This window comes from Rhizoctonia solani, chromosome 9 (genome assembly GCF_016906535.1).
Source record: "Rhizoctonia solani chromosome 9, complete sequence".
NCBI classification, from domain to species: domain Eukaryota; kingdom Fungi; phylum Basidiomycota; class Agaricomycetes; order Cantharellales; family Ceratobasidiaceae; genus Rhizoctonia; species Rhizoctonia solani.
Window position 1 is genome coordinate 1 of NC_057378.1, and position 26,882 is coordinate 26,882.

The following is a 26,882-nucleotide window of genomic DNA, read 5'->3' on the forward strand; positions in this document are numbered from 1 at the left end:
AACCTAACCTAACCTAACCTAACCTAACCTAACCTAACCTAACCTAACCTAACCTAACCTAACCTGGATCGACCTCACATAAACAAGGTCGAATAAGTTACGCCCTCTCCTCCGAACACAAAAGATTCTTACCTCTGGCTCATCCATAGCCAAGTCGCGCCACGCGTGGACTGGCGAGCGCGAAGTACGCCTCATAAGATCCGCCATGCGCCCCATAACCCCATTGGACCGATTGTACATTCCGAGTATGGCTCCTTTGAACTGAGCGTGGCCACTAATACGCTTTGCGGCAGTACTGCTGATGCATGATTGAGTGATGTCGTCTACGTCTTGTATTGCGGCCTTCCTAGCACTTGGTCCCCTCTTCTTGCTTTTCCCATTGGAGCTGGAAGCAGCTTTGCGATGCTGAGATGCGTATTTGATTGCTTGCGCAAGGTATTGAGCATGGAGTTCCCGACATGGCTTGGTAAAATATCGTCGGTAACTGGCTGGAATGCCCTTATATGCTTCTTCTGTAAGCAAGAACCCGTCAGATAGTGTTGCATACTCCAATGGAATACCGCTTGAATCATGAATATCCTCATCGTCTGGCTTGGCGTCCTCGGCGTCTCTGATGGGACGTAGGCTGCATAATAAGCGAAAGTGGTTGTTGACAAAGGGCCTAATACCATAAGGCCCTCTGTCCAGACGCATGGAAGGATTGTCAAGGAAAAGCAAGGGGGTGTGGGCGAGCGGTGTAGTCGGCATGCTTGGAAAATTGGTGGGAGTGGGGTGTCTGAAGTGGCTATCACAAGCCAAGGTTAGAAAAGGCTCAACGTTGATTTAAGGTAACCTAAGCACTCGCCACAAAAGCAAAGCTAAGAAAGCAGGGGTTGCGAACAAGGAACAGGGTGCTCAAGAGTGTAGATCAAAGGGAAATAAGTTTTTGACATGACTCCAATAGATATTCCAAATCTCAACAATAATAGCACGCGTGCTCTTTCCTGTCGCAAAGTGTTAGCGCAAATTGAATATCAAATTTGTTACATTGCCCAAGGTGGTTAGAATAGCGTATAATCACCCCGTTCCCTCTGACACGTTGATTGCCTACTGCGGCAAAGCTGAAGCTGGAAATCACGCAGCTATGCATGGATCCATCAATTCAAAACCAGGACCTCCATTTGAACCATGCGGACCGCCAGACTTCTTAATTACGGAGAGTAGCAAAATTGGAAATGCGACCAAATGGCGTTCGGCATAGGACTACGTGCATACTGAAGTTCATAGGATACAGAACCATACACAAGGCGCTATAGACAGAGCAGCATGAGACAGAGACACGCAAAACAAAACAGAACAAAAAAAAAAAAAACGATGTCTCAGTCAAACACTACACTTCGGCTCTAGAAGTTTGAGGCTTGCGGGATTATTATTCGATCTTTGATGAACCGATCGCTACCGTATCCTCCTGTCACCCATCAAAACGCGATCGAGTCTGCGGTGATTGGGGTCCTATATCAGCCTCTCATACGCTGGTCCGGGGACTGGTCACGCTATGACACACGCCAGGGGTGACCACTAATTTGGCGGCAAAGATTTGAAGTGTAACGAGAGAAGCCAAAGCTGTAACATCAGTTTGGCTTCCTTACTCAGACTACCTCGGTCAATTACACAACGCCCCTGCTATCCAGCTGCTTCTCTCCTACAATTTGTTGATACCTTGCAGCAAATACGTGTTGCTTTCAACGTTAACTTTTATATGCACTGATATCTGCTTTGTGTCACAAAATGTGACAGTAAAAGCGGTGCACTAGGCGCCCTGTCGCGCTCCAAATAACGCCATACAGATGCAAAGAAAGACTGGCAGCAACGCGTTTTTCCTCCGACCGTGTTTCACTTTGCGCTTTATTTACAGTCAGTAAGTAATCATGGAAACTGCCGAATCTAGTCGCTCCGCGGTTTGTAAGTCAAGTGAAGCCGTTACAGTTACAAAGATTACTGACATAACAAACGGCTCTTCAGCTCAGAGAGTACGCCTTATAGTCAACGCAGCCAAAGATCGGGTGAGCCGCGTTTATTTCTCGTATTTATGTTGGAAGCTCACTTGAACTTTATGAAAAATCGGCTTTCAATTATACGTTCACACATGTCAAACTACAATGTTTGGATGCGCAGTACTGCTTCTATTGTGACGATGGCGGGGCTCTCATGGATTGCTTTACTTGCAATCGAACGTTTTGCTTTCGAGTCATGGGAGAAGAAGGTGAAGACGAGCAAGTCAACTCTTGCGTAACTGTACCACCGGATATGGTCAACAACAGACTTCGAAGATTCCGATGTCCCCAATGCCTGTCGGAAGCTCCCTCAAGTTTGCCAGATGTAAGTTCTATTACGACTCGCACAGTATTTGGTAGAAACTCAAGTGCAAAAGTATATAATCAATCGAGGATCAAGGTCAACTAGGCGAATTGCCTCCCGGGCGTCCCTGGCCCTCCTCATATTTTATCTCGACAACCAAGAGTCTCAGGCTCGAAGCCTAATGGACCAGGTGTCGTCGGCCTTGCGGGTATTTGAGGTTGAAGTCATATCGCATATGAGGGTTATAGGGAGCCAGGTAGATGACAACAAGGCCACTTCTATTCATAGACAGTACGTAACACATCTACTTTGCGGACCCCCGGCCCAGTTTAGGCTACTCACCATCCTCAGGCTGGTATTTGATGGCCCTTACCACTTGGCCGTAGTGTTCTTGACGGAGGCTAGCCCGGATGGAGGGTGGTGGATAAGCTCGGAGGACAGCGAAGGAGGTGCAGGGCTGGCACCGGAGAAAGTCTTCCTTCGGTACCACATCAAGGCCCTGACCAAGCTCGCAAACAATGCCAGATCTGCGAGACTTTTCATGTTGAGTTGCGGAACCAATCTGTTCGCCGCGTCTTGCCTTGAGAGTATCTACGAGACCGTAGGAAGGTGGGCCAAGTCATTTGATTGGTGAAGAACACGAACTCATCTGTGCTTCATTACTGATATTGTACATCATCTCTTTGTGCTTGTTGCTTCTTGCAGTCGTCCATGGCATTCGATTATATTACCAAGTACGCCTGCATTGATAGCGCAAGAGGTGGCCGATATTCTACCGGATATGTTTGTCCATCTGTATTATTTTGGTGCAAGCTTCAAGAGCTCCCTGCTTCGCGTCTGGGCAAAACTCGTAACAACACGGATTCACACGGGTTTTGTTCTCATGGACAGACCGCGTTTTGAGGATCGGCTGTCTGTTTCGAAACTCGAGTACGCCGCACACTCGATCAGGCCGTTTGGTGTCCCTCTGCCAATACCAGAGTCTCTGTGCGGCTGTTGGGGCAAAAATGCGGATTGGAAGCTTCGCTATTCATCCACTAATTACGGCGAGTGCTTTTACTATTTCCGCAGCTCTTGTTGCGCACACAAGCTTCACGTTGCAATTTTCACGGACCAACGCAAGACGCGTAAAGTCCATGGGACCGTGATAATGGAAGAGGAATGGGACTTATCAAAAAAGGACTTTAGGTTTGACCCTGCTCGCATGGTTCGTATGGTGCAATCGGTAAGTGCATTTCAGGACCACAAGGACGAATGACTTTCTGCTGACCACTGACCCAGCCGGAAAGGCATGGAGGCAAAGAGATACAAAGACCACGTCATGAAGCACCTTGGACACAGGCTGGACAGGAAGCCAGGGAGGCAACGACTTCCGATGTGGCAGGATCCATAGTCTGAAGCCCCAAAATGAGAGGCACTGTATTGTGTTTGAGTACATATATGATATATTACGCGTTTTACATCCGGATGGTAAGCAATAAATTGGTCACAAAGCTAAGACACCGATTTTGCCAATATGTCAGTTATATCCCTTGGACTTATTCAAACAAAGAATGGCTTACCGGGTGTGCTTTTGGCAGCTCATCACGCAATGACGGTGGGTTGATTTGGCGAGACCAGATTCGAAGACCTGTGTCCACAGCTTGCACTCTAAAAACCCTTGATTTTTCCAGTTCCAACGTGTAATCAAGATGGGTGGATGCGATGCTATATTCGGTATGGACTATACAAATTTGAAACGTATTAAAAAATGAAATATCCACATTGTGTGGATCATCCACCAACCGTGCCCTAGTCTTCTTTTCCTTGCGGATTCAATGGGGGCTGAGGCCTATAAGGTTGGCATCCTCGCTGAGCTGCTAAGAAGCAATTGATAGCCGAAACCCACGTACTTGGGTTGCTCTACGTAGATATGTCAGATCCTCAGGTGATGTACCTCTGAGCAAGGCTTACCAACTAGTTCGCTCTCTGACTCTGAGTCCATCTGGACTAAAGCGACGTTGAAGTCAGAGGATTAGTTTCGGCTTGGACAGAGTATGTTAAGTACGTACGGCTAACTTGGGCTGCATGCCCCCCGCTTGATTTCTTCTTCGGTTGCTTCTTCCTTGCACTCGCTTTCTTTGTTGATTTATTCACGTTCAGGTTAACGGGCATTTTAGTAGATATAGGCTCTGGGTCGCTAAGAAAGTCTGAGAGTACAAGTGTGTGGTGGAGCGGATGAGGCCATGAGGCTTGCGGTTCAGTGGCAATAAACCCTGATGCACGTGATCAATGTCAAACCGAGGCCCTTGGAGAGACAGAAAAAAACCATAACGCGTGACACTCCCCCGTCTGTATAAGTCAAGCCGCTGCTATTCAGGCCTTTCCGCCCCTCAGACTCAAATTATACTAGAAATGTCGTCCGGAACTAAGGTCTACAACTTTGTTAGCCAACCAGACCAGTTCAAGACCGTACTTGACGCAATTGCCAAATCCGAGGGTATTGTTTTCCTGTGTGGCCCGGATCTGCTGGCATCCTCAGGAATGCCGGTAAGTATAACTTCTCAATGATGTTTGGGGGCCCTGTAACTTTGAACATACCTTACTTTTATTGATCTAGAGTTTGTCTCAAACATCAACGTTTTGCCACAACACTTTCGATTCACAGTTGCCGCTTAGCAAGATGATTGTGGACTGCTCAGAGCCAAACGGTGGACCATCCCAGCTTTCGGACGACCAATTGGCGGCGTACAACAAGGTTATGGCAGCCAGAAGAATTCAGGCGCGTGGCATCCCATCGAGTCCGTTCCATCAGTACTTCCATCGAGTTTTTGCCTTGAAACGAGTCGTGAAGTACCTAACTACGAGCTTTGACGCTGTTGAGGTTCTCAGGAAGCGCGTCGCGGAAAGTAAAGTAGTGAGGATGTATGGAGACAACCGGTTCTTAAGGTGCTATCTTCCGAGATGCCCTTATATCAAAGAGAAAGATACGACCGCGCTCGATAATTCAATGCTATACGGGGAGACTGTGCCTTGTACGGGATGCACGCGAGCAGGTGTGCCTTTTTCTCTGCTTTGAGGTCCATAAGACCATGTATGTTTGTTTTGAGCGTGTCTCAAACACCTTGGTTCCATATAACGAATCAATGTTTCTCTATTTATTGCTTTTGCGTTTGAAAGTCATTAACCCAAGTTCTGCTTTACCATAGTCAAACGAGCCACCTCTCGCCCTCCCGCTCCGGCAGCTAAGGCGTCCCGCCGCCTATGCCCAGCAGTTCTAAACAGCATGGCCTCTGACATGCTTCCTGGAGCCAGGCTACGCAATAGGATAGTAGCCGCCGCAAAGAACGCGGACCTACTTCTTATTGCCGGGATATCTCTCCAGTCCGATGAGATAATGGACCTTGTCCGAGAGATTGCCGAGCAGGTGCATAGGCGCTATGGCGGGGTCGTGTACATCGGGGAACAACCCAGCGGGGGGCGTGGGTCCAAGTACCATGTCGATTTCCACTTGCAGATGACCCCAGACAAGTGCGCCGGGCACATCCAAAGTACTATGAACCGGGTAAGCATTTATATCAGATAGGCAAGGTACCGGGGTGCTCAAGTTTTATTACCTTTCCTGCTTTCTCACGTTTGTATTGAACTAAACTCCGGCACAACTCAGCTTGAAGATGCGGACACTAGTATGGAATCGGCAGTGGGAACAGAAAGCGAAAAAGCAGGTGCCTGGTGTGAAGTATGTTGAGTGGAGATCATAAGAAATGGAGGCAACCTTCTCATGCACCTTTGCGTTCCAGATCATAAACAACGAGATCGAAAGCCTGTTTTTGGTAGAGGAACCTGAGTTAAACAGGCCCCAGTGCTTTCTGTGCAATACCTCACTCGAAGAATGTTTGCTTAAGTGCAGGCGTTGTGGTGACTGGCTCTGCTACACGGGTCCATACCATACAAATCGAACGGCTCCCTGCGTCGTGCTGCAGATGTTCAGGGACGAGGCCAACAAGCCATCTATCGAGATGGAGATAGATGCTTTCTGCTGTATGTACTGTTGGAACCACTCCGAAGAGGGTCCTTATCCGGTACGCACTGCACCGTCTTTGGTTTTTAATCTAGGTTTGAAACTTTGCTTACGCTATTCTCCACCTTTTAGCATTCTGTGAAACCTGCTCCATGGGTGGCTGTACAGGAACGGGGCAGACCTGCGCCGCGCATGATTATGATCATCTACTTCCTCGATCAGTTCTGGCCCCAAGCAAAACATCTCAGGAACCTTGTGGCCGGGAAATGGGCTGGTAGAGGCTGGTCGGTAAGTGGTATGCTCACTGAAATGAACTCTGTTTGAGTGCCGTCTCTTTAAGGCTCATGTCGAGCCGGTGCGACTGGAAAACCTCCATGAGCCCCGTAACATATTACCAAATTTGTGAGTGGATCGAACGTAAGCCTTGAGGGTTCAGCTGCTTACCGATATCGCTCAGCTCCTGGGATGCAAAGACATACAACGTCTTTGTCATATATATCACGCACGGCATCTCGAGCTCCAAGGGGTACCAGATCTCCCCCACAGAGTTGTATCCAGCGCCCCAGGTGAGCCGAGCTTCAGCAAGCATTTGAGCGCAACTAAAAGCCGTCTTTGAATCTCATAGTTTCTTGAATACACTCTTACGCCGGTGAGGGACATAATACTCCAAGCGAACCATTCCTTGGCCATTTTCGCCTGCTGCGGGTATCCCTTCTTGGAGCCTCAGAAAGTATGGGACCTGCAGCTGTGGTTGAATAGGTATCTTGCCGGTAGTATCTTGCCTTTCAGAGCAAGGCTGACAGTCGAATGTTTAGGAGCATTTTCATAAACTCTATCATCGGCTGCCTGAACGAGAAGCTTTCCCCGGCTTTCCTTCTTTCCTTTATCGGAAAGCTAACCACGGTCTCGGCAGACGATAGAGTGTACTCAGAGGATGCGATGAACTCATGGATGTCAAGCAATATCGCGGTCAGCCATACCGATCTAATCTATCTTCAGAGGTTGTCCCCTCCGGTCATGTGGCTCTTTTCACCCTTTGATACCCGTCCGCTTGGGAAGGAGCTGCCCCACATCCTCACTGCGTGCAAATGCAGACGTGAAGAGATGGTGACTGCACAGGGGAAGCAAACCGCAAAAGTATGGAAGGTTTCACACAATGCCACGATAGGAATGCCCTTGAGTGATGTTCGAGTCAAGGTGTCATGTTCTATATGTCGGCAAATGTGGGTCCTACCATCCGAGCATCTCAAGGGGAAAGTATATTCGCATGCAGGTCTTTACTGCTCAGTAGTTCCGTACTTCGCGACGTAGACTTACTATGCGTCAGATCCAAGATACCCAAGTGGCTTCCTGTATTTATAATTATATTCAACGCTAATCATTATAACTTGTGTGCACATAACATCTCTTATGAAGCGTTCTTAGAACCGCCATTCTTCACCACTGAGAAAGAAGGTACACTGGGACCACAAGGCTGATCAATCTCCCGATAGAAAGCAATGACATCAGTCAGTTAAGGTTGATCTCGCACAGGACAGATACCAATGCGTCAACTTATTCCCGTCCGGGTGCTGTGATTTAGGCAGGCAAACAAGCCTCTATTGCCGTGCGTACATATTGGCACGTGGTACACAACCAATCCAACAGAGCAAAAGTCCTATATCAGCCTACCAGCTAAGGTTAACGCAACGCTGAAACCTTGCACACCTCAAGGCCGGTAGCTCATCATGGTTGTTCCAGCATAATTCCAACATAATTAGATAATCGACCCTGAGTCACATGCGTTACTTGCACATTGTACTGGGACAAGATCTACCACCTTACCCCTCGATCCTCATTGTTCAAATGGCCGCTAGAATGAGACTCAACGTTCTGAGCATGATCAATGATTTAAGAAAAAAACTGAGTCATCCCATTTTCTCCATTGTTGAATTAATGCCCGAAGCAGTGGAGCATATTATAACAGTGCTTAACCCTTCCAAACGAGAGGTATGCGAGGAGTTATATCATGAGATCCAGTTATTCAAGCAAAATCTGGACGCCGCCATGACCGATCAGAGAAACGGCACGGAGTACAGGCACTATTGCTATTACATATTGTGAGGGTAATATTTTGCTAGTTGGGCTCAGGGCTGAGTTAATTTTACTTCTTGGCGAATTTTTGCGACTTCTCACGCTGGTTTCTCAGCGACTTGTCTTATGATATAAGGATGGAAAGTACAGGAAAAGAACTGGCTGAAACGTTTCAACTGTATAACACCATGTTGGCAGTCAGTCCGGAAGCTATGATACCATACAGGTAGTATACTTATTTCTACGCCCAGACTACCAAAAGAGAGCTGAAAATAAGAAAGAAGAGAACAGCCCTGGCCAAAAGAAATAGTGAGTTCGAATTGTATTGCAGAAATCGTAGAGTATCTCATCTTGGCTGGCGTTAGAACAACTGCGCCAGCTTGCAATCGACGTGGGTTTTGAATTGGTTGGCCACACAGAGGGGTCTTATCCTACCGATGTTTATTGCATGGACGCAAACACTCATGAGAAGCTTGACCCCCGTAAAATGCTTATCAAAGGCGTGGATGCTATATACAAAGAACTAGAGAGTGCATCCGCGTCTTGCTCAAAGAGCCGAGGGCGTGCTAATAAGCAAGCATCAGTACCGCCTCCGGTCAAAGATGCTTCTTTGGGGGATGGGTTCGTGGACACCAAAACTGTGCTTGCTGACAAAAGATTCAAAGTTCTTAGCCATGGCACTGTGTATGGTTTTGCTCGGGGCTCCGATCAAACCTACTCTATGGTTTTTGCTGTACAGTTTCAATCTCAAGACTCGCTTCTGGAGATAGAAAAAGAAGCCGTTGACGTTTTCACCAGTGTTTTGCCAAAGATGGCGGTACATGCATATGAGGTTAGGGTTAACGGAGCTCAAAGCGTAGGAGGCAAACGAGGTAAGTTGTATTCGATCTAAGACAGCTCATCAATTTCTTTTCACCCTCTCCAGCCGGACACCTCTACAGCGTTGGATGGCGCCCTGGAACCACTCATGGTGAACGGGCGGCAGTGTATGCTGCGCAAAATACTAAGGATAAGCACGATCCAACCCATTACATAGATCTGTACAACTCTCTGGAATTAGTCAATGTAAGCAAAATAAAACCTGAGTCACGGCACGCACTCGCTGACCGTGTTCAAGTCCGCCTGGATGGTCATGGAAGAGAGCCTGTCTCCGCGCGCAGTGCTGAGGACTATTGATACTCTGGCCAACACGGCGGTGCCAATGTTTGGCTCACAAAGCAGCGATATTGCTGTAAGTTCATCCTTGTCGGCCACTCTTGAGCTCCTGCAGTTCTCATCACATTTCTAGTCGCATGGACCCAGTCTTGGGTCCAATATGGCTGCTTCTCAGCATGACCAGAACGGAAACGGCTTTGCCAACAAAATGCACGTCGATAGAGACATGGACTCTCTTCCCGAGTACTACGGGAATGTATTTGCATTTGGCCAATGGATCCATGTTGATAAGGAGGGCCGCTTGGTTGAGAATGAAAGGATCAAGGCAGCCATCCCGGATGGCTTATTCGTGATCCCTGGATACAGAATTGCGTTTGACCTTGGTGCAGCCACAATTGTTAAGGCTATATGGCGTGGAGGAATGGATACGCATGGCACCACAACATCCAAAGTCGATATAACTCAAGGTATTACTCGGTGGGGGATGTCGATTCAAACAAATAGGGGGTTGAACCAGCGCATGAGAAGTGGGAAGGGAAATATATTTGGTATACGCGAACGTCTGCGTCAGTACTATGATATTTTTTCCACTCCAGTGGGTGAAGAAGGGGATGAAGACGTGGATGAAAGCAAGGATGCCTAGTATATCAACTACTGTATATCTTATGGTCCAATATTAATATATATATATATATATATATATATATATATGTTTGCGTTTACCTGGTTAGAGCTGAAAGCACCCTATTTGGCTGCAATATGGAGTGAGCGTGAGCCTGTCTCACAATTTCCTACAAGACTATAATTGACAAATTTACAAAGCACCACACCTTGCTCATAAAACAGTGCGTATGGATCAAGCCGAGCGCGTGGTTTGTTTGATTTGCACAAATTATATACATACCGAGAGACATGAGATCCAACAGATATATAGGCGAAGCTGCGGCTAGCACGCAGGTCAATGGGGGCAAAACGATAGCTACTTTGCAAGGCGACAAGGAGCCAAGCCTTACCGGGCCAGTGATCAATAGCAGCACTGGATGCTCCAAAATCTGTTGGAATGGAACTCGTCGAGGTGTGGGCAGAGAACAACGTCGCAGTCGGTAGCTGTGTATAAGAATGCACAGCACAGCGCAAGTACTCAACCACTTACAACAGAACTCTTTTCCACATGCGTCGGCACGCTTTGTACTTACCGCACCTCATTTCAAGGGCATATCATGTGATCCTACCCGCCGCCACCTGCTCACAATCCTGCGCCTGGCATAGTCTCACCTACACCTGAGGGTGTCGGGTTGACCCAGAGCTCCATGCACGCGCAATGAGGGCGAATTTAGAGAGCAAGATCGTGCGAGGCGCGACGACTACTTGCACGATGGCTTCAACTCCCTGGGCGGATGTCATTACCAACAGCTTCGACCCCAGACCCAGCCACAACCTCAAGCCCAGTAGCCATACTAGGTTGGATACTGACGGGGCGCGTTCCCGGCGGTTCCAATGCGGCACACTCAACAAAGGCGTACACTATAACACCGGAATGCATACGGTACACGCCATTGTTGTATTGTAAAGGCCGTTGACAAAGCTTTGAGTTGTCATGTAGGTTTGATATTGATAGGGAGTAGTCCCGGCGGTTCCCATGCGGTACACGCAATGGGGGCGTATGCCGTAGTACCGGGACACATACGGCATGTACCATTATTATCGGAGGGGCCACCAATTAAGTTCCAATTGATTTTGTGCGTGAGATAATGGCCGAGTGCAGTCCCGGCGACTCCCATGCGGTACACGCAATGGGGGCGTACGCCATAGTACCGGGACGCATATAGTATATGCCATTTTTTCATTGGAAGGACCGCCGACGGGGTCTTAACCCGTTGTGTGTGTTTGATACCCATGGGGCTGCATTCCCGGCGGTTCCCATGCGGTACACGCAATGGGGGCGTATGCCGTAGTACCGGGACACATACGGCATGTACCATTATTATCGGAGGGGCCACCAATTAAGTTCCAATTGATTTTGTGCGTGAGATAATGGCCGAGTGCAGTCCCGGCGACTCCCATGCGGTACACGCAATGGGGGCGTACGCCATAGTACCGGGACGCATATAGTATATGCCATTTTTTCATTGGAAGGACCGCCGACGGGGTCTTAACCCGTTGTGTGTGTTTGATACCCATGGGGCTGCATTCCCGGCGGTTCCCATGCGGTACACGCAATGGAGGCGTAAGCCATAAGTGCCGGGATAAGTGTGGCATGTATAAATCTCATTGGTAACCTAGATATCTTGCAGTTAGGTCGTCGTCACACATTGTGAGTCCAGGTAGTCGTAGCCCTGGCAGTTCTCATGCGGTACACGCAATGAGAGCGTACGCCGTAGAGCCAGGGCACGTGCGATAGACCCAACCAACACCAAAGAGTCTCTGTTGAACACGTTCCCGACATAGATGCCAAAGCAAATGAAACGAGCACCAGCCATCGTAGTCCAAGAGGTTCCCATGCGGTACACGCAATGAGGGCGTACGCCATAACACCAGGACGCGGGTGGTGGACTCCTATACATTTACGGACGTGCGGTTAGAAATAGAGTTGAGAACAGATCTTGGACTGACCACGTGACAAAGGATAAAGCCGGGTCAGGGATTGATCACAAGACCGGACACACCATTGGAAATTCGTTGAGTCAAGCGGCCATGGCAAAATTTGCTAAAGCAATTTCAAGGTGTGATGATGTCAGGATATAATCATAAAATCAGAATAAGTATGCTAAGTCAGCAGAAATTTATGAGGCGGATATTATCGCATCCCAAACAAAGGATCACATCGAAAATTTTAAAAGAAGTGCGCTTAATATTTTAAGGTGGGTTGATGACTATGGCCGGTTGGAGTCCTACAAGTAATGTCACCCGGGCTGTTTATAAACGAGGCAGCTGAGAAGTAGTGCAGCATATTATTTTTGAACTACAAAGTAATCGGAACGTCATCATAAGACAGTCTCAGGATATATCAAAAAGGAAACAATGCTACTCCTTAGAGGTCAATGTGAGGCCGTCAGGACTAAGAATCCAGGGTGATAGTGAATGTAGATTGCTACGAGGCTGTCCTGGAAATCGCAGATCCCCATGAGGTCCAAGCCTCGGCCATCCCAAACCTGTTTGAGTGTCCTCGTCTACTTCCATCGCATCCTCGTCTTCGTCCCATGGCCAGGAATCCTTCCAATGAGCGTCCCACCAGTCAGGACGAGAGCCTTGGGTGGGCCAGACACAAACTTGAGCGTCTTTTGCTTCAGACCCATGCAAATGAAGGGATGCTTCCCACGTATCCGAGTAGGTCGCTTGAGGAACAAGCAGAGCGTAGTTGCCACGTGAGGTTGATAGCCATAGACACTTATCGCTGGAAGGGGTGTTTTTAGCCAACTGGTTCCAACACATGGTGGGGACGATGAACTAGGTTGGAGGTGGATCATGTCTATACTCACCCTCCTCGAAATCGGATATCAGACCTCAGCTCGACATGTTGTATATCAGTTATTTCACACCAAAACCAGTCCAAGTCGTAGTTTCCAAACCAGCAGCACTGAGCAAAAAGCCCAGCCTTTCCCACCAACGTCCCAACAATACCAATAGCGGTGATGCCTTTGTACGCAGCCTTGGGACCGCCGATTGGTAGAGTGACCAGCGCTTCATTTTTTCGAAATTCAAACAAGTGTAAAACACGGGAAAGTCCTGTACCGGGTGTTAGACTGACTTAGGGAGATATTATAATTTAGTCTCACTTTGCTCGGGATCGCACTGAATCAGTTCTTCTTCCGTAAGATCTATCTCAGGCCAAGGGGCATCTGGAGACGATTGATACTGAGTAGGCTCCGTATCCATGAGAGTCTACAGACAACACATAACACGTGAGATTGATCAAAGAGCAATAAAACCGCTTACTAGACTTTGAACGTCGGAGTGGATGAGAATGGTTCAATCAATAAAAACTAACACCTTGGATGCCAACGGCCGTCAAAACCAGACACAAGACAGCAGCTAGACCGGTCACGTGGCGTGCTATAGGGCTTTGGGTCACGTGCGACGCGTTTTAACGTGTTCTGACACTCATCACACTTATAAGCTCTTGCGTCACACTTGTAGAATCAAACATGGCAAGCTCTTTCTATGGGGAACTAGTCCCGGTGCCGGAAGAAACGCTCTTAGAACCCGAGAAAGGCCGCTCGAGAGGGGAAGGATGTAAAGAACTTGTATTTCATTATTAAGGGTAAACTGACTATCCGAATCTAGTGATAGCGCGCACTTGCACCTACTTCCAATTTGTTGATAAGCACACTGGCCAGTATGTCGCGCCGCTTTATGAGCAGGCAACTCCACAGTTTCTTGCCGGATTGCGAATGAAGTGTCTTGTGGCGTCCTTGACTGGGCGCTCCCGCAACATCATACAGGCGGGCTACTGGGGGGTCGATTTTGACGACTTACATTTCGTGCTGATGGAGATAGACGGGCTCACGGACATGACGTGTGAGAAGGCCCAGGCCTGGCGAAAAGGGTGAGTGTAACAATGTTGCCAGTGCAGAATAAAACAAGACATCTACTCAGGAAGGAATATGTGTTATGGATACACACGCGCCACTTCGCATACGCCCTTCAAGAGCCAGTTGAGCCATATCGAGAAACGTGGAACAAGGCGTTCTCCGATTGGCAGAGGAACAATGAAGGGCGCCTACGGCATTTCCGCCCTCTAGATTGTGCGCGTGGTCAGCCGTCGTGGTGGGTTGGGAAGTTGGATTGGAGGCAACTAGTGGCCTATGAGGTGCCGGAGGAGGAAGAAGAAGAAGAGGAGGACGAGGAGGGTGAGGAGGGTGAGGAGGGTGAGGAGGGTGAGGAGGACGAGGAGGACGAAGGTGAGGATGAAGGTGAGGATGAAGGTGAGGATGAAGGTGAGGACGAGGGCGAGGATGAAGACGGGGACGAGGACGGAGACGAGGACCGCGGCGGTAAGGGTAAGGGTAAGGGTACTCTACGCAGGTCTGGTCGTTCTCAAGCCTCCCAAGGCCAAACGGGTGAGGTCAGGAGGAGCGAGAGGAAGGGTACGGCGAGGGCGGCCAACGATGCCAGCTCTCCCCCAGTTACTTTGCGTAGGCGGTCGCAACGGACGTCTACGAGCAGGGGTCAAGGTGCTCCGGGCGATAACGGGGAGCGACCTGCCAAGCGAGTACAAGTTGCTTCAACACCAGCTGCCGGCCCTTCCGGCTATGTCTCCCCCAGCTCGTCAAGCCATGCAGCACCTCTTTTGCCTGTAGCCGAATCTTCCTCCAGGGTGGTACCTGGTACTCGCGAAGCTACGGATGAGGGCAGTGACCCAAGGCCGACAAAGAGGGCTCGTTCTGACGCGCCTTCGGCCAAGGAGAAAGGCAAGCAGAGAGCCTCTGACGACGCGCCTACCGCGGGCGCCAGCCACACCTTTCGTTCCTCTTCCCTCCCCTCTCCCCCCCATGCTGCCCCCTCGGGTGGCCAGGCTTCAGGTGCGCCAAGCTATCTCTCGAAAGAGAGAAGGGTGCTTACAGTAGGCGAATGGCTAGCGCGACGAGGTACGTCTGTGTCAAGGCACGAACATCTTCGAGCCGAGAATCAAGTGAGTCCAGCCGAGACACAAGATGCACGAGCTCCCGCCGCTCCTGCTCCTGCTCCCGCCGCTCCTGCTCCTGCTCCCGCCGCTCCTGCTCCTGCTCCTGCTCCTGCTCCTGCTCCTGCTCCTGCTCCTGCTCCTGCTCCTGCTCCTGCTCCTGCTCCTGCTCCTGCTCCTGCTCCCGCTCCTGCTCCTACTCCCACCCCTATTCCTACTCCCACCCCTATTCCTCCCACCACGCCGGCTCCAGCTCCAGCTCCTGCCCCCGCTGGCCAATCAACACTGCCGGCACCGCTTGGGACACTGCTTGAGGGTGAATCGCTGGAGGATCATGGCTCCGTTGATATGAGTCTGAGTAGCGCAGGCAAAGGTAATCTTCTACAACCATGTCTCAATTATCTACTTACTGAGCCATGATAAAGGAGCCCCAGAAGAGACCTCGGGTGCGCAGACCGGGTATCCTCAAAGGCCCGTTCAACAGCCAAGCGCCGCAAGTGCAGCAGACGGTGAGTTTCTACATTCATCTCAGGGCAGACATACTAACACTTGGGTTACGCCTGACTTGTAGTGCACAGGGAGCTATCCGAGGCGAGGAGTCTCCTCACCCAAGTGAGGTCGAACAGGCCAGTTCACTCAACCACGCCTGGTGAGGTTGCAGGATCTTCTCGTACCCGCTTGACTGGCGCTGAAAGGGAGAGGATTGTGAGCGACGCAACCGTGGCTGTGCAAAATGCTGCTCAGGTTCTGGAGCGTGTGACTGGCCGCCAGGTACAACTTGATTTGCCAACAATCCGCCAGGCAGAAGCTCAGCCTCAGTCAAGTGCTGAATCTCCGCTGGTGAGCACCAAGGCTCCGCAACCGTCTCCTGTGGCAGGGTCGAGTAGGCAGCAGGTTGAACAATTACCACCCCAAAGGCCAAGAGATATGGAGGAGATCGGCAATCGAATGTCCGACCTTGACCTGGCCAACCGCGCGCCTGTTCGAGCAGGGAGGCAGCCGGGAGGCAGCTCTTCGCCTCCGCAGGGTGCCTAGCTTTTGGGTTTGTGATGCCTCTTTGTCTACTTGCAAACTTCCCCTTGCCGTCCTTTGGCACATCGAATGGTTCTACTCGTGATCCCCCCCTCCCTCCTCTTTTGTTTTTAGTTAATGATCACATTATCTTTGCATTTCTGTTACATCTCTTTTTTCGTACAGAAGTAATGTGATTATATTGCACGATGTAGAATATTTTATTAAATAATAATATTATCACTTATAAATAAATTGAGAGCGCTAAAGTGACGTGGCAGAGAACAAAAGAATAGCCTGGCTGACAATGTGATATATATTTAAAAGAGGAAGGAAGACGAAAGTAAGAACAAAAAGGAAAGGGTAACTTGTTGCGCCCGTGTTGAGTTATTGTAGCATGGGCATTAGTACAAGTGGTGGGCTACTAAGTTGGGTCATTGTGCAGAGGATTTGCAGCACGGGAAACCTATAAGTTGGAGGTGAAAAGGGTACTGTCAGAGCTCAACGCGGCTAGCAATCAGTCCGACCTAATTAATACCTTTTATGTGGGGGGCCCTGGAGAAAGAGAAATGACGCTCCCGTGAATTTGTGTGAGGTCAGAATAGCTAGCGGTACACAATGTAATTTGAATTGCACCTGTTTTACTTTATATACGCCGCTAAACTCTTTTCATCATTGGAGTTACGATTGCGTATTATTATACATGTACATATTTAGTGAAAAGCGCACAATATATGACTCTTTTACCATACCAAACCTGTTTTGTTGAGTGATCAAATTTCAAGCACGGCACCACAAGCCATAGGGCAAACCGCAATTATATTAAAAGGCACAAACATGATAAAGTGGACGTATAATAGAATTACAATGAACTAGAGCCACCTGTCGTTGACCTCAACGCTTCAACAGTGCTCTGGATGGCGTTTTCGAGCCTCTGAGCACTCGCTTCCACCATACCCGTAAGCTCTTTGAGTCGCTCGCGGAGCCTGTCTTCGGTCTGACGTAGAAGCTCAGTCTCCCTTCTACAATTGCACAGGTAAGTCAATGAAAAAATTGTTGTATGAGTGCCATTGATTTACCTCTCCTCTTCGATGCGCCTCTCTAGGCTCTCCACCTCCTCAGAGTTGCTACCACAGACCTCGTGGAAGTATACTCGGATCACCTTGCGGTGATCAATATCTTTCCCACATCCACCGCATGGACGTGGTAGAATCTTGATGTTCTCATAGCACATGGCACAGATTACATGCCCTTCAACCCCTTAGTCATGCATCTAAAGTAAAAGATTGACAGTACAACTTACCACACTCCGTAAGGTACGTGTTGCGGGATCTATCTCCCGCAGGAGTATCATCGACCATTGTAACCGGCATTGTTCGGGTACATTTTTGACATTGCACCGCTTGCTCGTTGGGTGGAACGCTACTGCCAGGCATTGGGTAAATAAAGGGGAACGTGCAGTAAGTAGCTATGGTTGCTGGTAACACGCAGCAGCTTTGGTTTAGCTTGGTGGCAAAGTCACGTGACACGTGACCATTTAGTGCGTTCAATATATAAAAACGTGCTCGTTTACTGTTTCTTGCGATTTCCTTACTATCATCACTCAGACCATGACAAGCCAAAATCCAATCGACGTTGACTCCATGGTTGGACAATCCAAGTGTCCGATCTGTTACGAGATGAAGGATTCCATGTTTTCTTTCTTGTGCGGTAAGTCTTGATGCTACTACGCGTGTAAAGAAAACTTACTGGGCTATCACAAGGTCATATTGTGTGTGGAGACGTGTGTAAGGGGCTGTTGCCGACTGTTACGCAGCCGCTACGCTCAAGGATCCGTGACCCGGTGAAATGCCCGACTTGTACGAACGTACAGGGGAGAGCAACCCTGCGCCAGATTTTCTTTCTGGTGTCGCCGCACACGTCGCAAGCTCCTCTGAAAGAGGCGGAGAGGCAGTTGAAGGAGGTTTTGTGAGTTATAGCTCCCTATTTACTCTCATAACCCCATTTAATTAATTCGCGTGTTACAGAGAAGACAAGGCGGAGAGAAGCAGGGTGATAGAGGAGCTTGGCAAGGAAATCAAGCAGAACTCCAAAAGCCTTGCCGAGATCAACGCACACATCGATCAGCTGGCAAAGATGCGTGGCGAGCTCACCGGGGAACATAGGGAGACCACACCCTAAGGGCCTTGTCGGTAATAGTTTTCATTGTTGTATATGAATGATCTTTAAGTGCCTACAAATATTTACCAAGCTTATATTTACGCCTTGCACCGTGTATATGATCTATCAATTTTCTAACAAACTTAAATATGTCAATGGACGAATTTGTACCTGATATACCCGTGATTGCAGTACAAATATAATTGGCCCAAGATTCATCTCAAAGATCGCGTAATAAGTGTAATTATAGTCAAGTAGTGAATGGAATACAGCAAAGTGCGCAAAGGCAAACCTAAATGTACAAAACAGAGAAATGCTTGGATGGTTGAATATTGAGCATTTGCATTTACGCTTGCAAAAATGGCTGTTATTGGGTTCCAAGGGTAGCTGAAACAACTCCCGCTCAAAGCTAAGATAGTAGGTACATCCGCGAAATATAATCAGTGCAATCTACCAGCTTCCAGGTGGGTTTCTTGGTAAATAACTGTGGAGGACAGAACACAGGATGGTGGGGCCAAACAAGGCGCCAGTCTGCGCCTGGTTGATTAGGCGAGTATTCCAAGCGAATCCGGTCCTGAAACCAGATGCCGCTGGGGGACGACCTGTAATGGCTGTAATCCCTGATGTTGTGCACGGGGGTGATGGTGATATGAGCTGGGAGCCTGCAAAAGTCACAAGGGGTAAGTGGAAAGCATGAACTGTCGGCTTCACCGTGGCAGTTGCCATCAACACCGGGTTTTACATTTCACCCGTAGACACGCCCACATTGCAGACAAGTCTATTATCAAACAAACTAAGACCTGGAGATCTTGCACACGGAGCAGCAAATAGAGGAATATGTGCTTTCACTAAAGTCTAATACAGAAAGAGCGTTGGTAAGACAGAACATAAGGATTTTGGCCAAGGACAAGGAAGTTGTCTGCTGGAATATTGCGGACCTAAAGAACCATTTATTGGAGGTGAATAACCTGCACTTATGTCCGCAGATACACTTGCAAAGGATGGATACATGTGATTGCATGGAGGACTCTGCGGGTTCCCCTTTCCGCACCAGTCCCTTGCTTGCCTTCCAATGACTCATGCCTTTTACAAAGTCTGATAGCCACGTGACGTGATTACTAAGATGTTGAAGCAACCTATAAAAAATGCCACATTGCAAAGCTGCATCAGTCCCCAACAGCGAGTAAGATCTTTTTTCATGTCGACCCACCAGGCTAGCCAAGGCGTGAGCTCCGATCAATCCGGGCAGTCTTTTACTTGGTGTTTGGCTTGCCGCTGCATTGCAAGCAGCGGGAATATCTTTGCTCTGGAGTGCGGTGCGTTGCAAGTTTGGGTAAAGTCTCATAAATCTAAGTCTATCAATAGGTCATCTTGTGTGTGAAAAATGTATTGCTGACCCGGGGACCGGTGGGGGTAAGACAGACTTGAAGCAATGTGTACACTGCAAGGCTTCATGCAGCCCAGAACGCTCCTGGAGGGTCCATTTCAACGTGGCGCCCCCTGTGCTAAGGGGTTTGCTCCACAAGATGGATGAGGAACTTCAAGCTCTTTGGTAGGTCTCATTTGATAGGTACTACACTTGGTTTGATCTTAACACGTTGAATAGCATGGCCAAGCAGGAGCTGCAGAAGGCACAGCAGAGGCTTCTGGTGGCTATCGATGAGAAGATGAAAGAGAACGCCATGGTCAGCAATCAGCTTTTGCTTCTTGAGCTCCATCTCAGCCTGTTGAGCAAACAATCTTGACACCCAAAGGGAGATCGTGTGGGCGTGTTTGGAACAATGTAATCTACGTATGTGTCATGAATACACAATATCAATTGCCCCTTTTGGTAGCAGCCTTTAGTGTTAGGTACAATCAATTCTGAGTCTTGGAAGCCTGCTTCATATGATAGCGTGTAAGCTCAAGTATTGTCTGAAATACAGATGACAACCCGCCAAGCATACGCGTGTACAACATTTTCTCTAAGTGTATATACGAATAGAAGGTGTATTAATATCAACACATTTGGGTGGCTCTAATGTCCATGGCGTTAGTACCAGGCCTAGTCTCTACACAAGTTGCTTGTTTGGAAATCCCAGTATAAGAGCGTTGAGTGATATGTCTATGTACAAATGAAGCTTAGAGCTTATCATGATGAGTTCACCACAAAACAAAGTATACACAATCTTATAGTTACAGTTCCACGCCCCAACATATTTTCCAAGTTTGACATATGGCGTGTAAGTAAGTTGTATTACTGATTGATTTTACTTGTTGTTTACCGTGCGCGGATAACGGATTACAGAAATATGAGCACCATCAGAGAATCATTACTGCATGCTCTTTGCGTACAGAGTATATAGCTTGTGTGGCCAACGCAAATGCTGACTAATCAGGTTGCTCATGCTCTTGATGCGTACTTAGTACGCATGGCGTGTGGTGCTATGTGCGCACCAGTACAGATACCAACAAACCACAAGAGTTGCACTCTCTGTGCGTACTTTGTACGCATGGTGTGTGGTGCTATGTGCGTGCCAGTATAAATACTGACAAATCACAAGTCCTACACTCTCTGTGCGTACAAAGTACGCATAGTGTGTGGCACTATGTGCGTGATGGTGCAGATGCTGACAAATCACAATTGCTGCACTCTCCGTGCGTACTTTGTACGCATGGTGTGCGGTGCTATGTGCGTGCCGGTATAAATACTGACAAATCACAAGTCCCACACTCTCTGTGCGTACAAAGTACGCATGGTGTGCGGTGCTATGTGTGCACCAGTACAGATACTGACAAATCACAAGTCCCACACTCTCTGTGCGTACTTTGTACGCATGGTGTGTGGTGCTATGTGCGTGCCAATATAAAATACTGACAAACCACAACTGTCGCGCTCTCTGTGCGTACTTTGCACGCATAGCACTATGTGCGTGGTGGTGCAGATGCTGACAAATCACAAGTGTTGCACTCTCTGTGCGTACTTTGTACGCATAGCGTGTGGCACTACGTGCGTGGTGGTGCAGATGCTGACAAATCACCACTGTTGCACTCTCTGTGCGTACTTGGTACGCATGGTGTGTGGTACTATGTGCATGGTGGTGAAGATGCTGACAAATCACCACTGTTGCACTCTCTGTGCGTACTTTTTACGCGTGGTGTGCGGTGCTACGTGCATGCCGGTATAAATACTGACAAATCACAAGTCCTACACTCTCTGTGCGTACTTTGTACGCATGACGTGTGGCACTACGTGTGTGGAGGTTCAGATGCTGACAAATCATCAGTGTTGCACTCTCTGTGCATACTTTGTACGCATGATAAGTATCACACTGTGCATACTCTCTTTTTTGATGTCAAGTGTTGTGCTTGCTGTGCATACAAAGCATGCACTACTGGTGTTAGCTTGGATGTTTTTGTTCAAATGCTGACTAGTGTTCAGAGGTGTGATCTCCATGCATACACTCAAGCCTAAGAGGTTTACCATGGGTAGCCTGGCTCAGTTTGGGACCCAGGTTGGGACCCAGCCTACCTAGCAACCTAGTTTCTCTGATTAACCTAACCCTAACCTAAGCGCGGGTCTTCCTTCTTGGCGCATGCTTGCAGTATGAGTTCTTGCAACCCCAAAAACTGAGCTTGAAATTTGCCAAAAAGTTTTCAAGGGACATTAACATATAAGTAGGGGTAAGAGGATAATGTCAAGCATCTTGAGTACTTACACTTGTTTCACACTACTATTACTTATATGTCCCCAAAATCTAAAAGTCTCACCCTCTCCCAGGCGGAGGGGAAAATGCTCTTGGTTCAGCTCTGCAGGAAGGCCCCACGTACCGCTTGTTGCACAGCTGAGACAGACAATACCCTACTGGATGTGGATGAACTGGTCTCGGCATCATTCAAGCAAGGTATGCTTTCGTTTTTGCTTGGTGTCTTACGCTAAGCTATTTCAAGTAGTTCAATTTGCAAACGAGGACGTTATTGAATATATGGCAGAGATTAATGCCTCAGGGATAGAGGACAGCTACAAAGGCAACGGCGATGGCGCTGGAAGCGGGTCTGAAGGAAGGGACAAAGATGCCAATGGGGATGATGAGATGGCTGGCAACCGTAAGACCACCAAACGTTGGGGCCGTGCTAGCGGCTCTAACATTTACTCAAAGCCACAGGAACAGATCATCATTGGAGGGGTCAAGAATTATCGCCCGTGTGGGGAGAGGGGTTGGCGCAAGGTTGGCATACATTACAACTGCAGAGTTCCCAAGAAGCACCAACACAACTGGGAGTGTATCAAAGATAAGTACAATTGTGTAGGTGGTTTATTGTATCTATCACAACCCAATTCTAAGTAATACACATACGATTTCAGATGGCAAAAAGAAGGAAACCAACCAACAACGGAGAAGGTTCCAAGATCCACGATGCTGTCCTTCAGCTCGAAGCAGAGCGCCTTGCTCAGGAAGAAACTGTTGACCTTGACAATGGGGAGTGGTTGGACTCTGACAAAGCTTTGGAGCCTTGCATGAAGTCCGAGTCCGACGCTATCGTCAGCCCCGCTCCCCCTCCTTTTGTTCGTTCCAAACCCAATAGTTCGAAATCAAAAGGCAGGGCTTGCGAGCCCGACATGATCATAATTGATTTGACAGATGAAAACGCAGCTCCCCTTCCAATCATTGTGCCGGCTAAGCGAAAGGCGAGTTTGAGTGCGACAGCCAAGGAAAGTGTGATGGCCAAGTTGGGGATAACTTACTACGCTGCCAAGGCCGTGCAACTAAGCAAAGTTGAGTTGACTGCCGGTTGCTGCTGGGATGTACAAACCACACTTGACCATATTTGTGCCACACTTGAACAGGATGCAAGCCACACAAGCGCCAAGGCTGCAGGGGTAGCCAAAGTCGAGATCTTTGGCCGCAATTGCACAATTGAACAACTCAAGAAGGGGTGGATCAACGCCAAGGAGTAATGCCGCCGACTGGAGCACCAGGCCAACAACATTGTTATGACCATGTTGATTTACAGGATTGCTATCCCTAAAGATGTGGGTGGGTGGTCAGCGGTGTGTTTTCCTAGTTTGCGGACAGGCTAGTGTACTTGCCTGGGCATTGTTCCTTGGCCACAGGCAAGCACACTACCCCACCTGCTCACCTCCATTGGCGCTTGAACCGGGGTGGACTCTATTGACTCAACACTTGTGACTAAGCAATTCCCACACCCATGTTACTGTTAGTTAATAATTGCCGCTGCTGGGTGTCAGTGGTTTGTTGTTCCCTGTTGTTATCTGATGCTTTTTGTTATTGTTTGCTGCTGTTGCTGTGGCTTGACTGGCACCCAGGTTGGCCCACGGATTGTCTAGGGTTGACTTGATTGATTGAAATAACCCTAAGGCACACAAGAGACTGGTGAGCTTGAACATAGCTTTCTTTTTCCCTTTCACCCCAGCCTGACTTGTTCGCGCTGCTGGCAAGAGAACAAAGAAAGACTCACTTGATTATTCTGCCTTTACACACTCATCTTGTACCACTATGTCTTCACACTTTTCGTCTCCCAATTCCAGCAAGCCTGAGGAATCCTTCAAGGTTGACCTAAGGAAAGATGTGGATAAGAACCTGCCAGCAATCAAGCTTGTTACGCTGAGAGAATGGTTAGCAATATGGCTGCGCTTGGACCGTGAATCAACACCTCAGCTCCAAGATGCCTTTTGCCTATGCAGTCACTTCTATGATCCTGAGTCAAGAAGTTTACGTTGTGCTCAGATCACCTTCAATGACTGTTGTCCCCTGAACAATGTGACCATTCATCAACTTGCGGATGTCAACTCAGCGGTTGGTGTTGCCCCGCGGGTCATACCTTTGATTCAATTGCCAACATTGAAAACTGTCAAGTACTACATGATGCGAAGCATGTCACACACATTAACTTCCAATCTTCACATTGGGACACTGGATCTTCCGCTAGGCGGCGATATTACAAAGGTTAGCACATCTCATGAACATTGATGGTCAAGGATATATGACTGACAATTTTCTATCCCAGCCTATGTACATTCATAAGGTACCCAACATCCGATTCTTAGATCTAGGCGATAATGGAATGTTCAGGATCCATTTCCCACTTTTGGGAACTACTGGGATCGACATGTACCTGAGCGACTCCCAAATGGCTCAACTCTACGACTTAGTCTTCCATCCAGCAGCTTTACAGACCCTTCCAGAGGATCTAGTACAAGAATGGCCCGGCAGCTATGAGGATGAGAGGTTCAGAAGTCAGAACCACAAATCCAAACGCAAGGAGTACCAAAGCCAGGGGGGTGGGGCTCAAGACATGCGTGGTGGCACAACACAACAAACTGGTCAAGATGTCCATGTTGAATACCTGCAAGGATGGTTGGACCGTGCAAGGGAGATCATTCACGGGGCTGAGGAGCTGCGCTGGGCTAGGTACTTTTTTCTGTTGTACGAGCTCAGGGGAGTGAAGAACCGGGAAGGCAGTGTACATCCACCTCCAGAAATTCCTCCGGTGAATATTCCTGATAATTTTATGGACGGAAATGAAGGTGTGAACACACAGCCGATGGAGTGTAACCTTTATTCTGACAACGGTTACATGGTTTCTAGATGTTGAAGTAGAGGTCAACCCAGAGAGCCCCAGGGTGAAAGCTGTTGAAAGTGTTCTCAGCCACTTTGATACCACGTTATTTATGCCTGGCATGTGGTTCATTGATATTGCCACCCGCGTCACTATTTCGCCAAACCCTGACAATCCATCAGAGTGCACCTTTGCAGATGCGGATATGCATTCCCTCCTTTTCCAACACTACACAGGCTTACCATTTGCAAGGTGTGAAGAACTTGTCAATGGGCAAGGGAACCACTATCAAAAGGACGAAGTTGCCCACTTGAACGTTCTTGCCGGCGGTCGCTTGACCATTCCTGATTGGCGGCGAAACGACTGTGGCATAACGTATGCGCAGATATACACCACTGACAAAAGCAACACATACAACATTGCACTTGCTCAGAATGCACAACAAACCAGCGCTATACGGATGCTTGAGTCGTGGGACCAAGAGCTCACTATGCATATCAATGGATTAATGTCCACCTTTGAAAATTCAGCTCACAACCACGGCGTAGCCTTGCGTATTGAGACTTGTGTAGAGTATCAAAACTATCCCACTTGTCATTTAAGAGTACCAGATGAGTTGCTCCGGAGGTGCGTGTATGTGTTAGACCGGGATGTATTCTGGTGAGCAAATGTTCTTATTATCTCCATTGAAGATATGCTCAATTGAGGTAGGACATGGAAACGTTATCGCCTTATGTCAATGAGAAGTGTCATGTGCCAATGGATGGCTGCTCAAAGCACGTTTACTCTGAACCGACTTCCAGAGGCTGGCACGCTACTCATCATCATGGAATACATGATGAATGCACTTGTCAATCGTCCGGCCTCTGGAGGTACCTGGGATCAGGTTCACAATGTAGCATGCGTTCATAAGATGAAGGGCAGAAAACTTGTTCCAACACAAAAGCTAGGCGCACTGTTTCTTCCCACGATTCGCTTCAAGAAAAACCAGCAACCACGTGTTAGTTGTAACCGAGTTCTCAACAAAGCAACCATTCTTTACTTGCTGGGTGCTTGAGGCCAATCAATCACTGATACCATGGCTTTTGATAAAATCATTGGAGCCAATCTTTGAAAGCGACCACGCAATGAAGATCCTCGGCCCTGGGAAAATGCGGGTGTCCAAAATGCCAGCGCGGTTCCCATATCAAACAAGCAACGTTTGGTCACGATTCGGAGTACACACAATGTGGCAAACCCAATACCTGGTCCCGACTATGTGCAAGACCAAGAACAGTACTCGTCTGAAGAAGACGATCCAGAAGAGCAAGAGAGTGCTGCACCTCTTAAGCAGCAGCTCTGGAACGTGATCTGCAACTATCCGATCCAGATAATGAACAAGGCTCCTAACCGCTCTCAACCACGTGAATCATGGTGCCGGCTTGGCAAAGACAAACTTGTGGCGGTAACACATGATTTCTTCACCAGCATGGAGAATCTCACAAGGGCATTTGAGTCATACTATCTTTTCCCTGCTGATGCCAACAAGTGGAATACCACCGTGGCTCACCTATTTCCATTGATCGAGGGCAACGTTGCAAATCTTGAAAAGCGACAAGGAGTTTCAAACTTGGGAGTGGTGGTGGAACTCTGTACAATGCAGATAGGGCTTTCTGAACCACAACGAGCTCAACTAGTTAAAGACGCTAGGCAATATGTCTCAGAAAATTGGGCTTGGTTGCCTTTGGGAACAGGCAAGAATCACTTGTGGTCGACTGGTGTCAGTAATGTACCCAAATCTGCACAACAAGTAGGGCCACTGAAGGGAGGGCCGTGGATAATTTGTAACCCTAGGTTGCTTCGCGCTGGTACTAATTAACTAGATACCATGCTATTATTATTTAATGTATCTGCATCTTTAATTGCAACTTGTAGAATGATGGCAAATTGTGTCCAACATTCTTTTGACTAATATATATTTCA

The 26,882-nt window shown here is 48.3% G+C and overlaps 11 protein-coding genes across 11 annotated transcripts; 8 read left to right on the top strand and 3 right to left on the bottom strand.

Annotated features, from left to right (window-relative positions):
* Positions 1–2,518: 2,518 nt before the first annotated feature.
* RhiXN_07546 (uncharacterized protein) lies at positions 2,519–3,735 on the top strand (the record flags this gene model as incomplete). Its single annotated transcript, XM_043327362.1, has 4 exons — positions 2,519–2,628; positions 2,689–2,946; positions 3,043–3,562; positions 3,619–3,735. The coding sequence occupies 4 exons, from the start codon at positions 2,519–2,521 to the stop codon at positions 3,733–3,735; spliced, it is 1,005 nt and encodes a 334-aa protein (XP_043182747.1).
* Positions 3,736–4,128: 393 nt separating this feature from the next.
* On the bottom strand, positions 4,129–4,491 carry RhiXN_07547 (uncharacterized protein; the record flags this gene model as incomplete). The annotated part of the gene is made up of 4 exons (XM_043327363.1): positions 4,129–4,168; positions 4,230–4,239; positions 4,291–4,326; positions 4,389–4,491. 4 exons carry the CDS (start codon positions 4,489–4,491, stop codon positions 4,129–4,131), a joined length of 189 nt encoding a protein of 62 aa, XP_043182748.1.
* Positions 4,492–4,731: 240 nt separating this feature from the next.
* RhiXN_07548 (helicase domain-containing protein) lies at positions 4,732–7,648 on the top strand (the record flags this gene model as incomplete). The annotated part of the gene is made up of 10 exons (XM_043327364.1): positions 4,732–4,866; positions 4,937–5,225; positions 5,526–5,881; positions 5,984–6,055; positions 6,117–6,398; positions 6,470–6,625; positions 6,678–6,739; positions 6,795–6,903; positions 6,963–7,096; positions 7,153–7,648. The coding sequence occupies 10 exons, from the start codon at positions 4,732–4,734 to the stop codon at positions 7,646–7,648; spliced, it is 2,091 nt and encodes a 696-aa protein (XP_043182749.1).
* A 950-nt stretch (positions 7,649–8,598) lies between these two features.
* On the top strand, positions 8,599–10,208 carry RhiXN_07549 (helicase domain-containing protein; the record flags this gene model as incomplete). Its single annotated transcript, XM_043327365.1, has 7 exons — positions 8,599–8,607; positions 8,662–8,719; positions 8,776–9,031; positions 9,083–9,282; positions 9,336–9,475; positions 9,528–9,641; positions 9,699–10,208. 7 exons carry the CDS (start codon positions 8,599–8,601, stop codon positions 10,206–10,208), a joined length of 1,287 nt encoding a protein of 428 aa, XP_043182750.1.
* A 2,381-nt stretch (positions 10,209–12,589) lies between these two features.
* Positions 12,590–13,441, bottom strand: RhiXN_07550 (uncharacterized protein; the record flags this gene model as incomplete). The annotated part of the gene is made up of 3 exons (XM_043327366.1): positions 12,590–12,959; positions 13,045–13,291; positions 13,342–13,441. 3 exons carry the CDS (start codon positions 13,439–13,441, stop codon positions 12,590–12,592), a joined length of 717 nt encoding a protein of 238 aa, XP_043182751.1.
* A 269-nt stretch (positions 13,442–13,710) lies between these two features.
* RhiXN_07551 (uncharacterized protein) lies at positions 13,711–16,223 on the top strand (the record flags this gene model as incomplete). The annotated part of the gene is made up of 6 exons (XM_043327367.1): positions 13,711–13,798; positions 13,850–14,111; positions 14,162–15,087; positions 15,133–15,561; positions 15,614–15,697; positions 15,760–16,223. 6 exons carry the CDS (start codon positions 13,711–13,713, stop codon positions 16,221–16,223), a joined length of 2,253 nt encoding a protein of 750 aa, XP_043182752.1.
* Positions 16,224–17,061: 838 nt separating this feature from the next.
* Positions 17,062–17,572, bottom strand: RhiXN_07552 (uncharacterized protein; the record flags this gene model as incomplete). Its single annotated transcript, XM_043327368.1, has 3 exons — positions 17,062–17,221; positions 17,279–17,450; positions 17,503–17,572. 3 exons carry the CDS (start codon positions 17,570–17,572, stop codon positions 17,062–17,064), a joined length of 402 nt encoding a protein of 133 aa, XP_043182753.1.
* Positions 17,573–17,809: 237 nt separating this feature from the next.
* RhiXN_07553 (uncharacterized protein) lies at positions 17,810–18,380 on the top strand (the record flags this gene model as incomplete). Its single annotated transcript, XM_043327369.1, has 3 exons — positions 17,810–17,909; positions 17,963–18,167; positions 18,227–18,380. 3 exons carry the CDS (start codon positions 17,810–17,812, stop codon positions 18,378–18,380), a joined length of 459 nt encoding a protein of 152 aa, XP_043182754.1.
* Positions 18,381–19,885: 1,505 nt separating this feature from the next.
* Positions 19,886–20,104, top strand: RhiXN_07554 (uncharacterized protein; the record flags this gene model as incomplete). The annotated part of the gene is made up of 2 exons (XM_043327370.1): positions 19,886–19,911; positions 19,966–20,104. 2 exons carry the CDS (start codon positions 19,886–19,888, stop codon positions 20,102–20,104), a joined length of 165 nt encoding a protein of 54 aa, XP_043182755.1.
* A 1,979-nt stretch (positions 20,105–22,083) lies between these two features.
* RhiXN_07555 (uncharacterized protein) lies at positions 22,084–23,298 on the top strand (the record flags this gene model as incomplete). The annotated part of the gene is made up of 3 exons (XM_043327371.1): positions 22,084–22,243; positions 22,293–22,645; positions 22,705–23,298. The coding sequence occupies 3 exons, from the start codon at positions 22,084–22,086 to the stop codon at positions 23,296–23,298; spliced, it is 1,107 nt and encodes a 368-aa protein (XP_043182756.1).
* A 559-nt stretch (positions 23,299–23,857) lies between these two features.
* RhiXN_07556 (DEAD (Asp-Glu-Ala-Asp) box polypeptide 58) lies at positions 23,858–26,778 on the top strand (the record flags this gene model as incomplete). The annotated part of the gene is made up of 5 exons (XM_043327372.1): positions 23,858–24,307; positions 24,369–24,888; positions 24,950–25,580; positions 25,632–25,920; positions 26,038–26,778. 5 exons carry the CDS (start codon positions 23,858–23,860, stop codon positions 26,776–26,778), a joined length of 2,631 nt encoding a protein of 876 aa, XP_043182757.1.
* Positions 26,779–26,882: the final 104 nt, after the last annotated feature.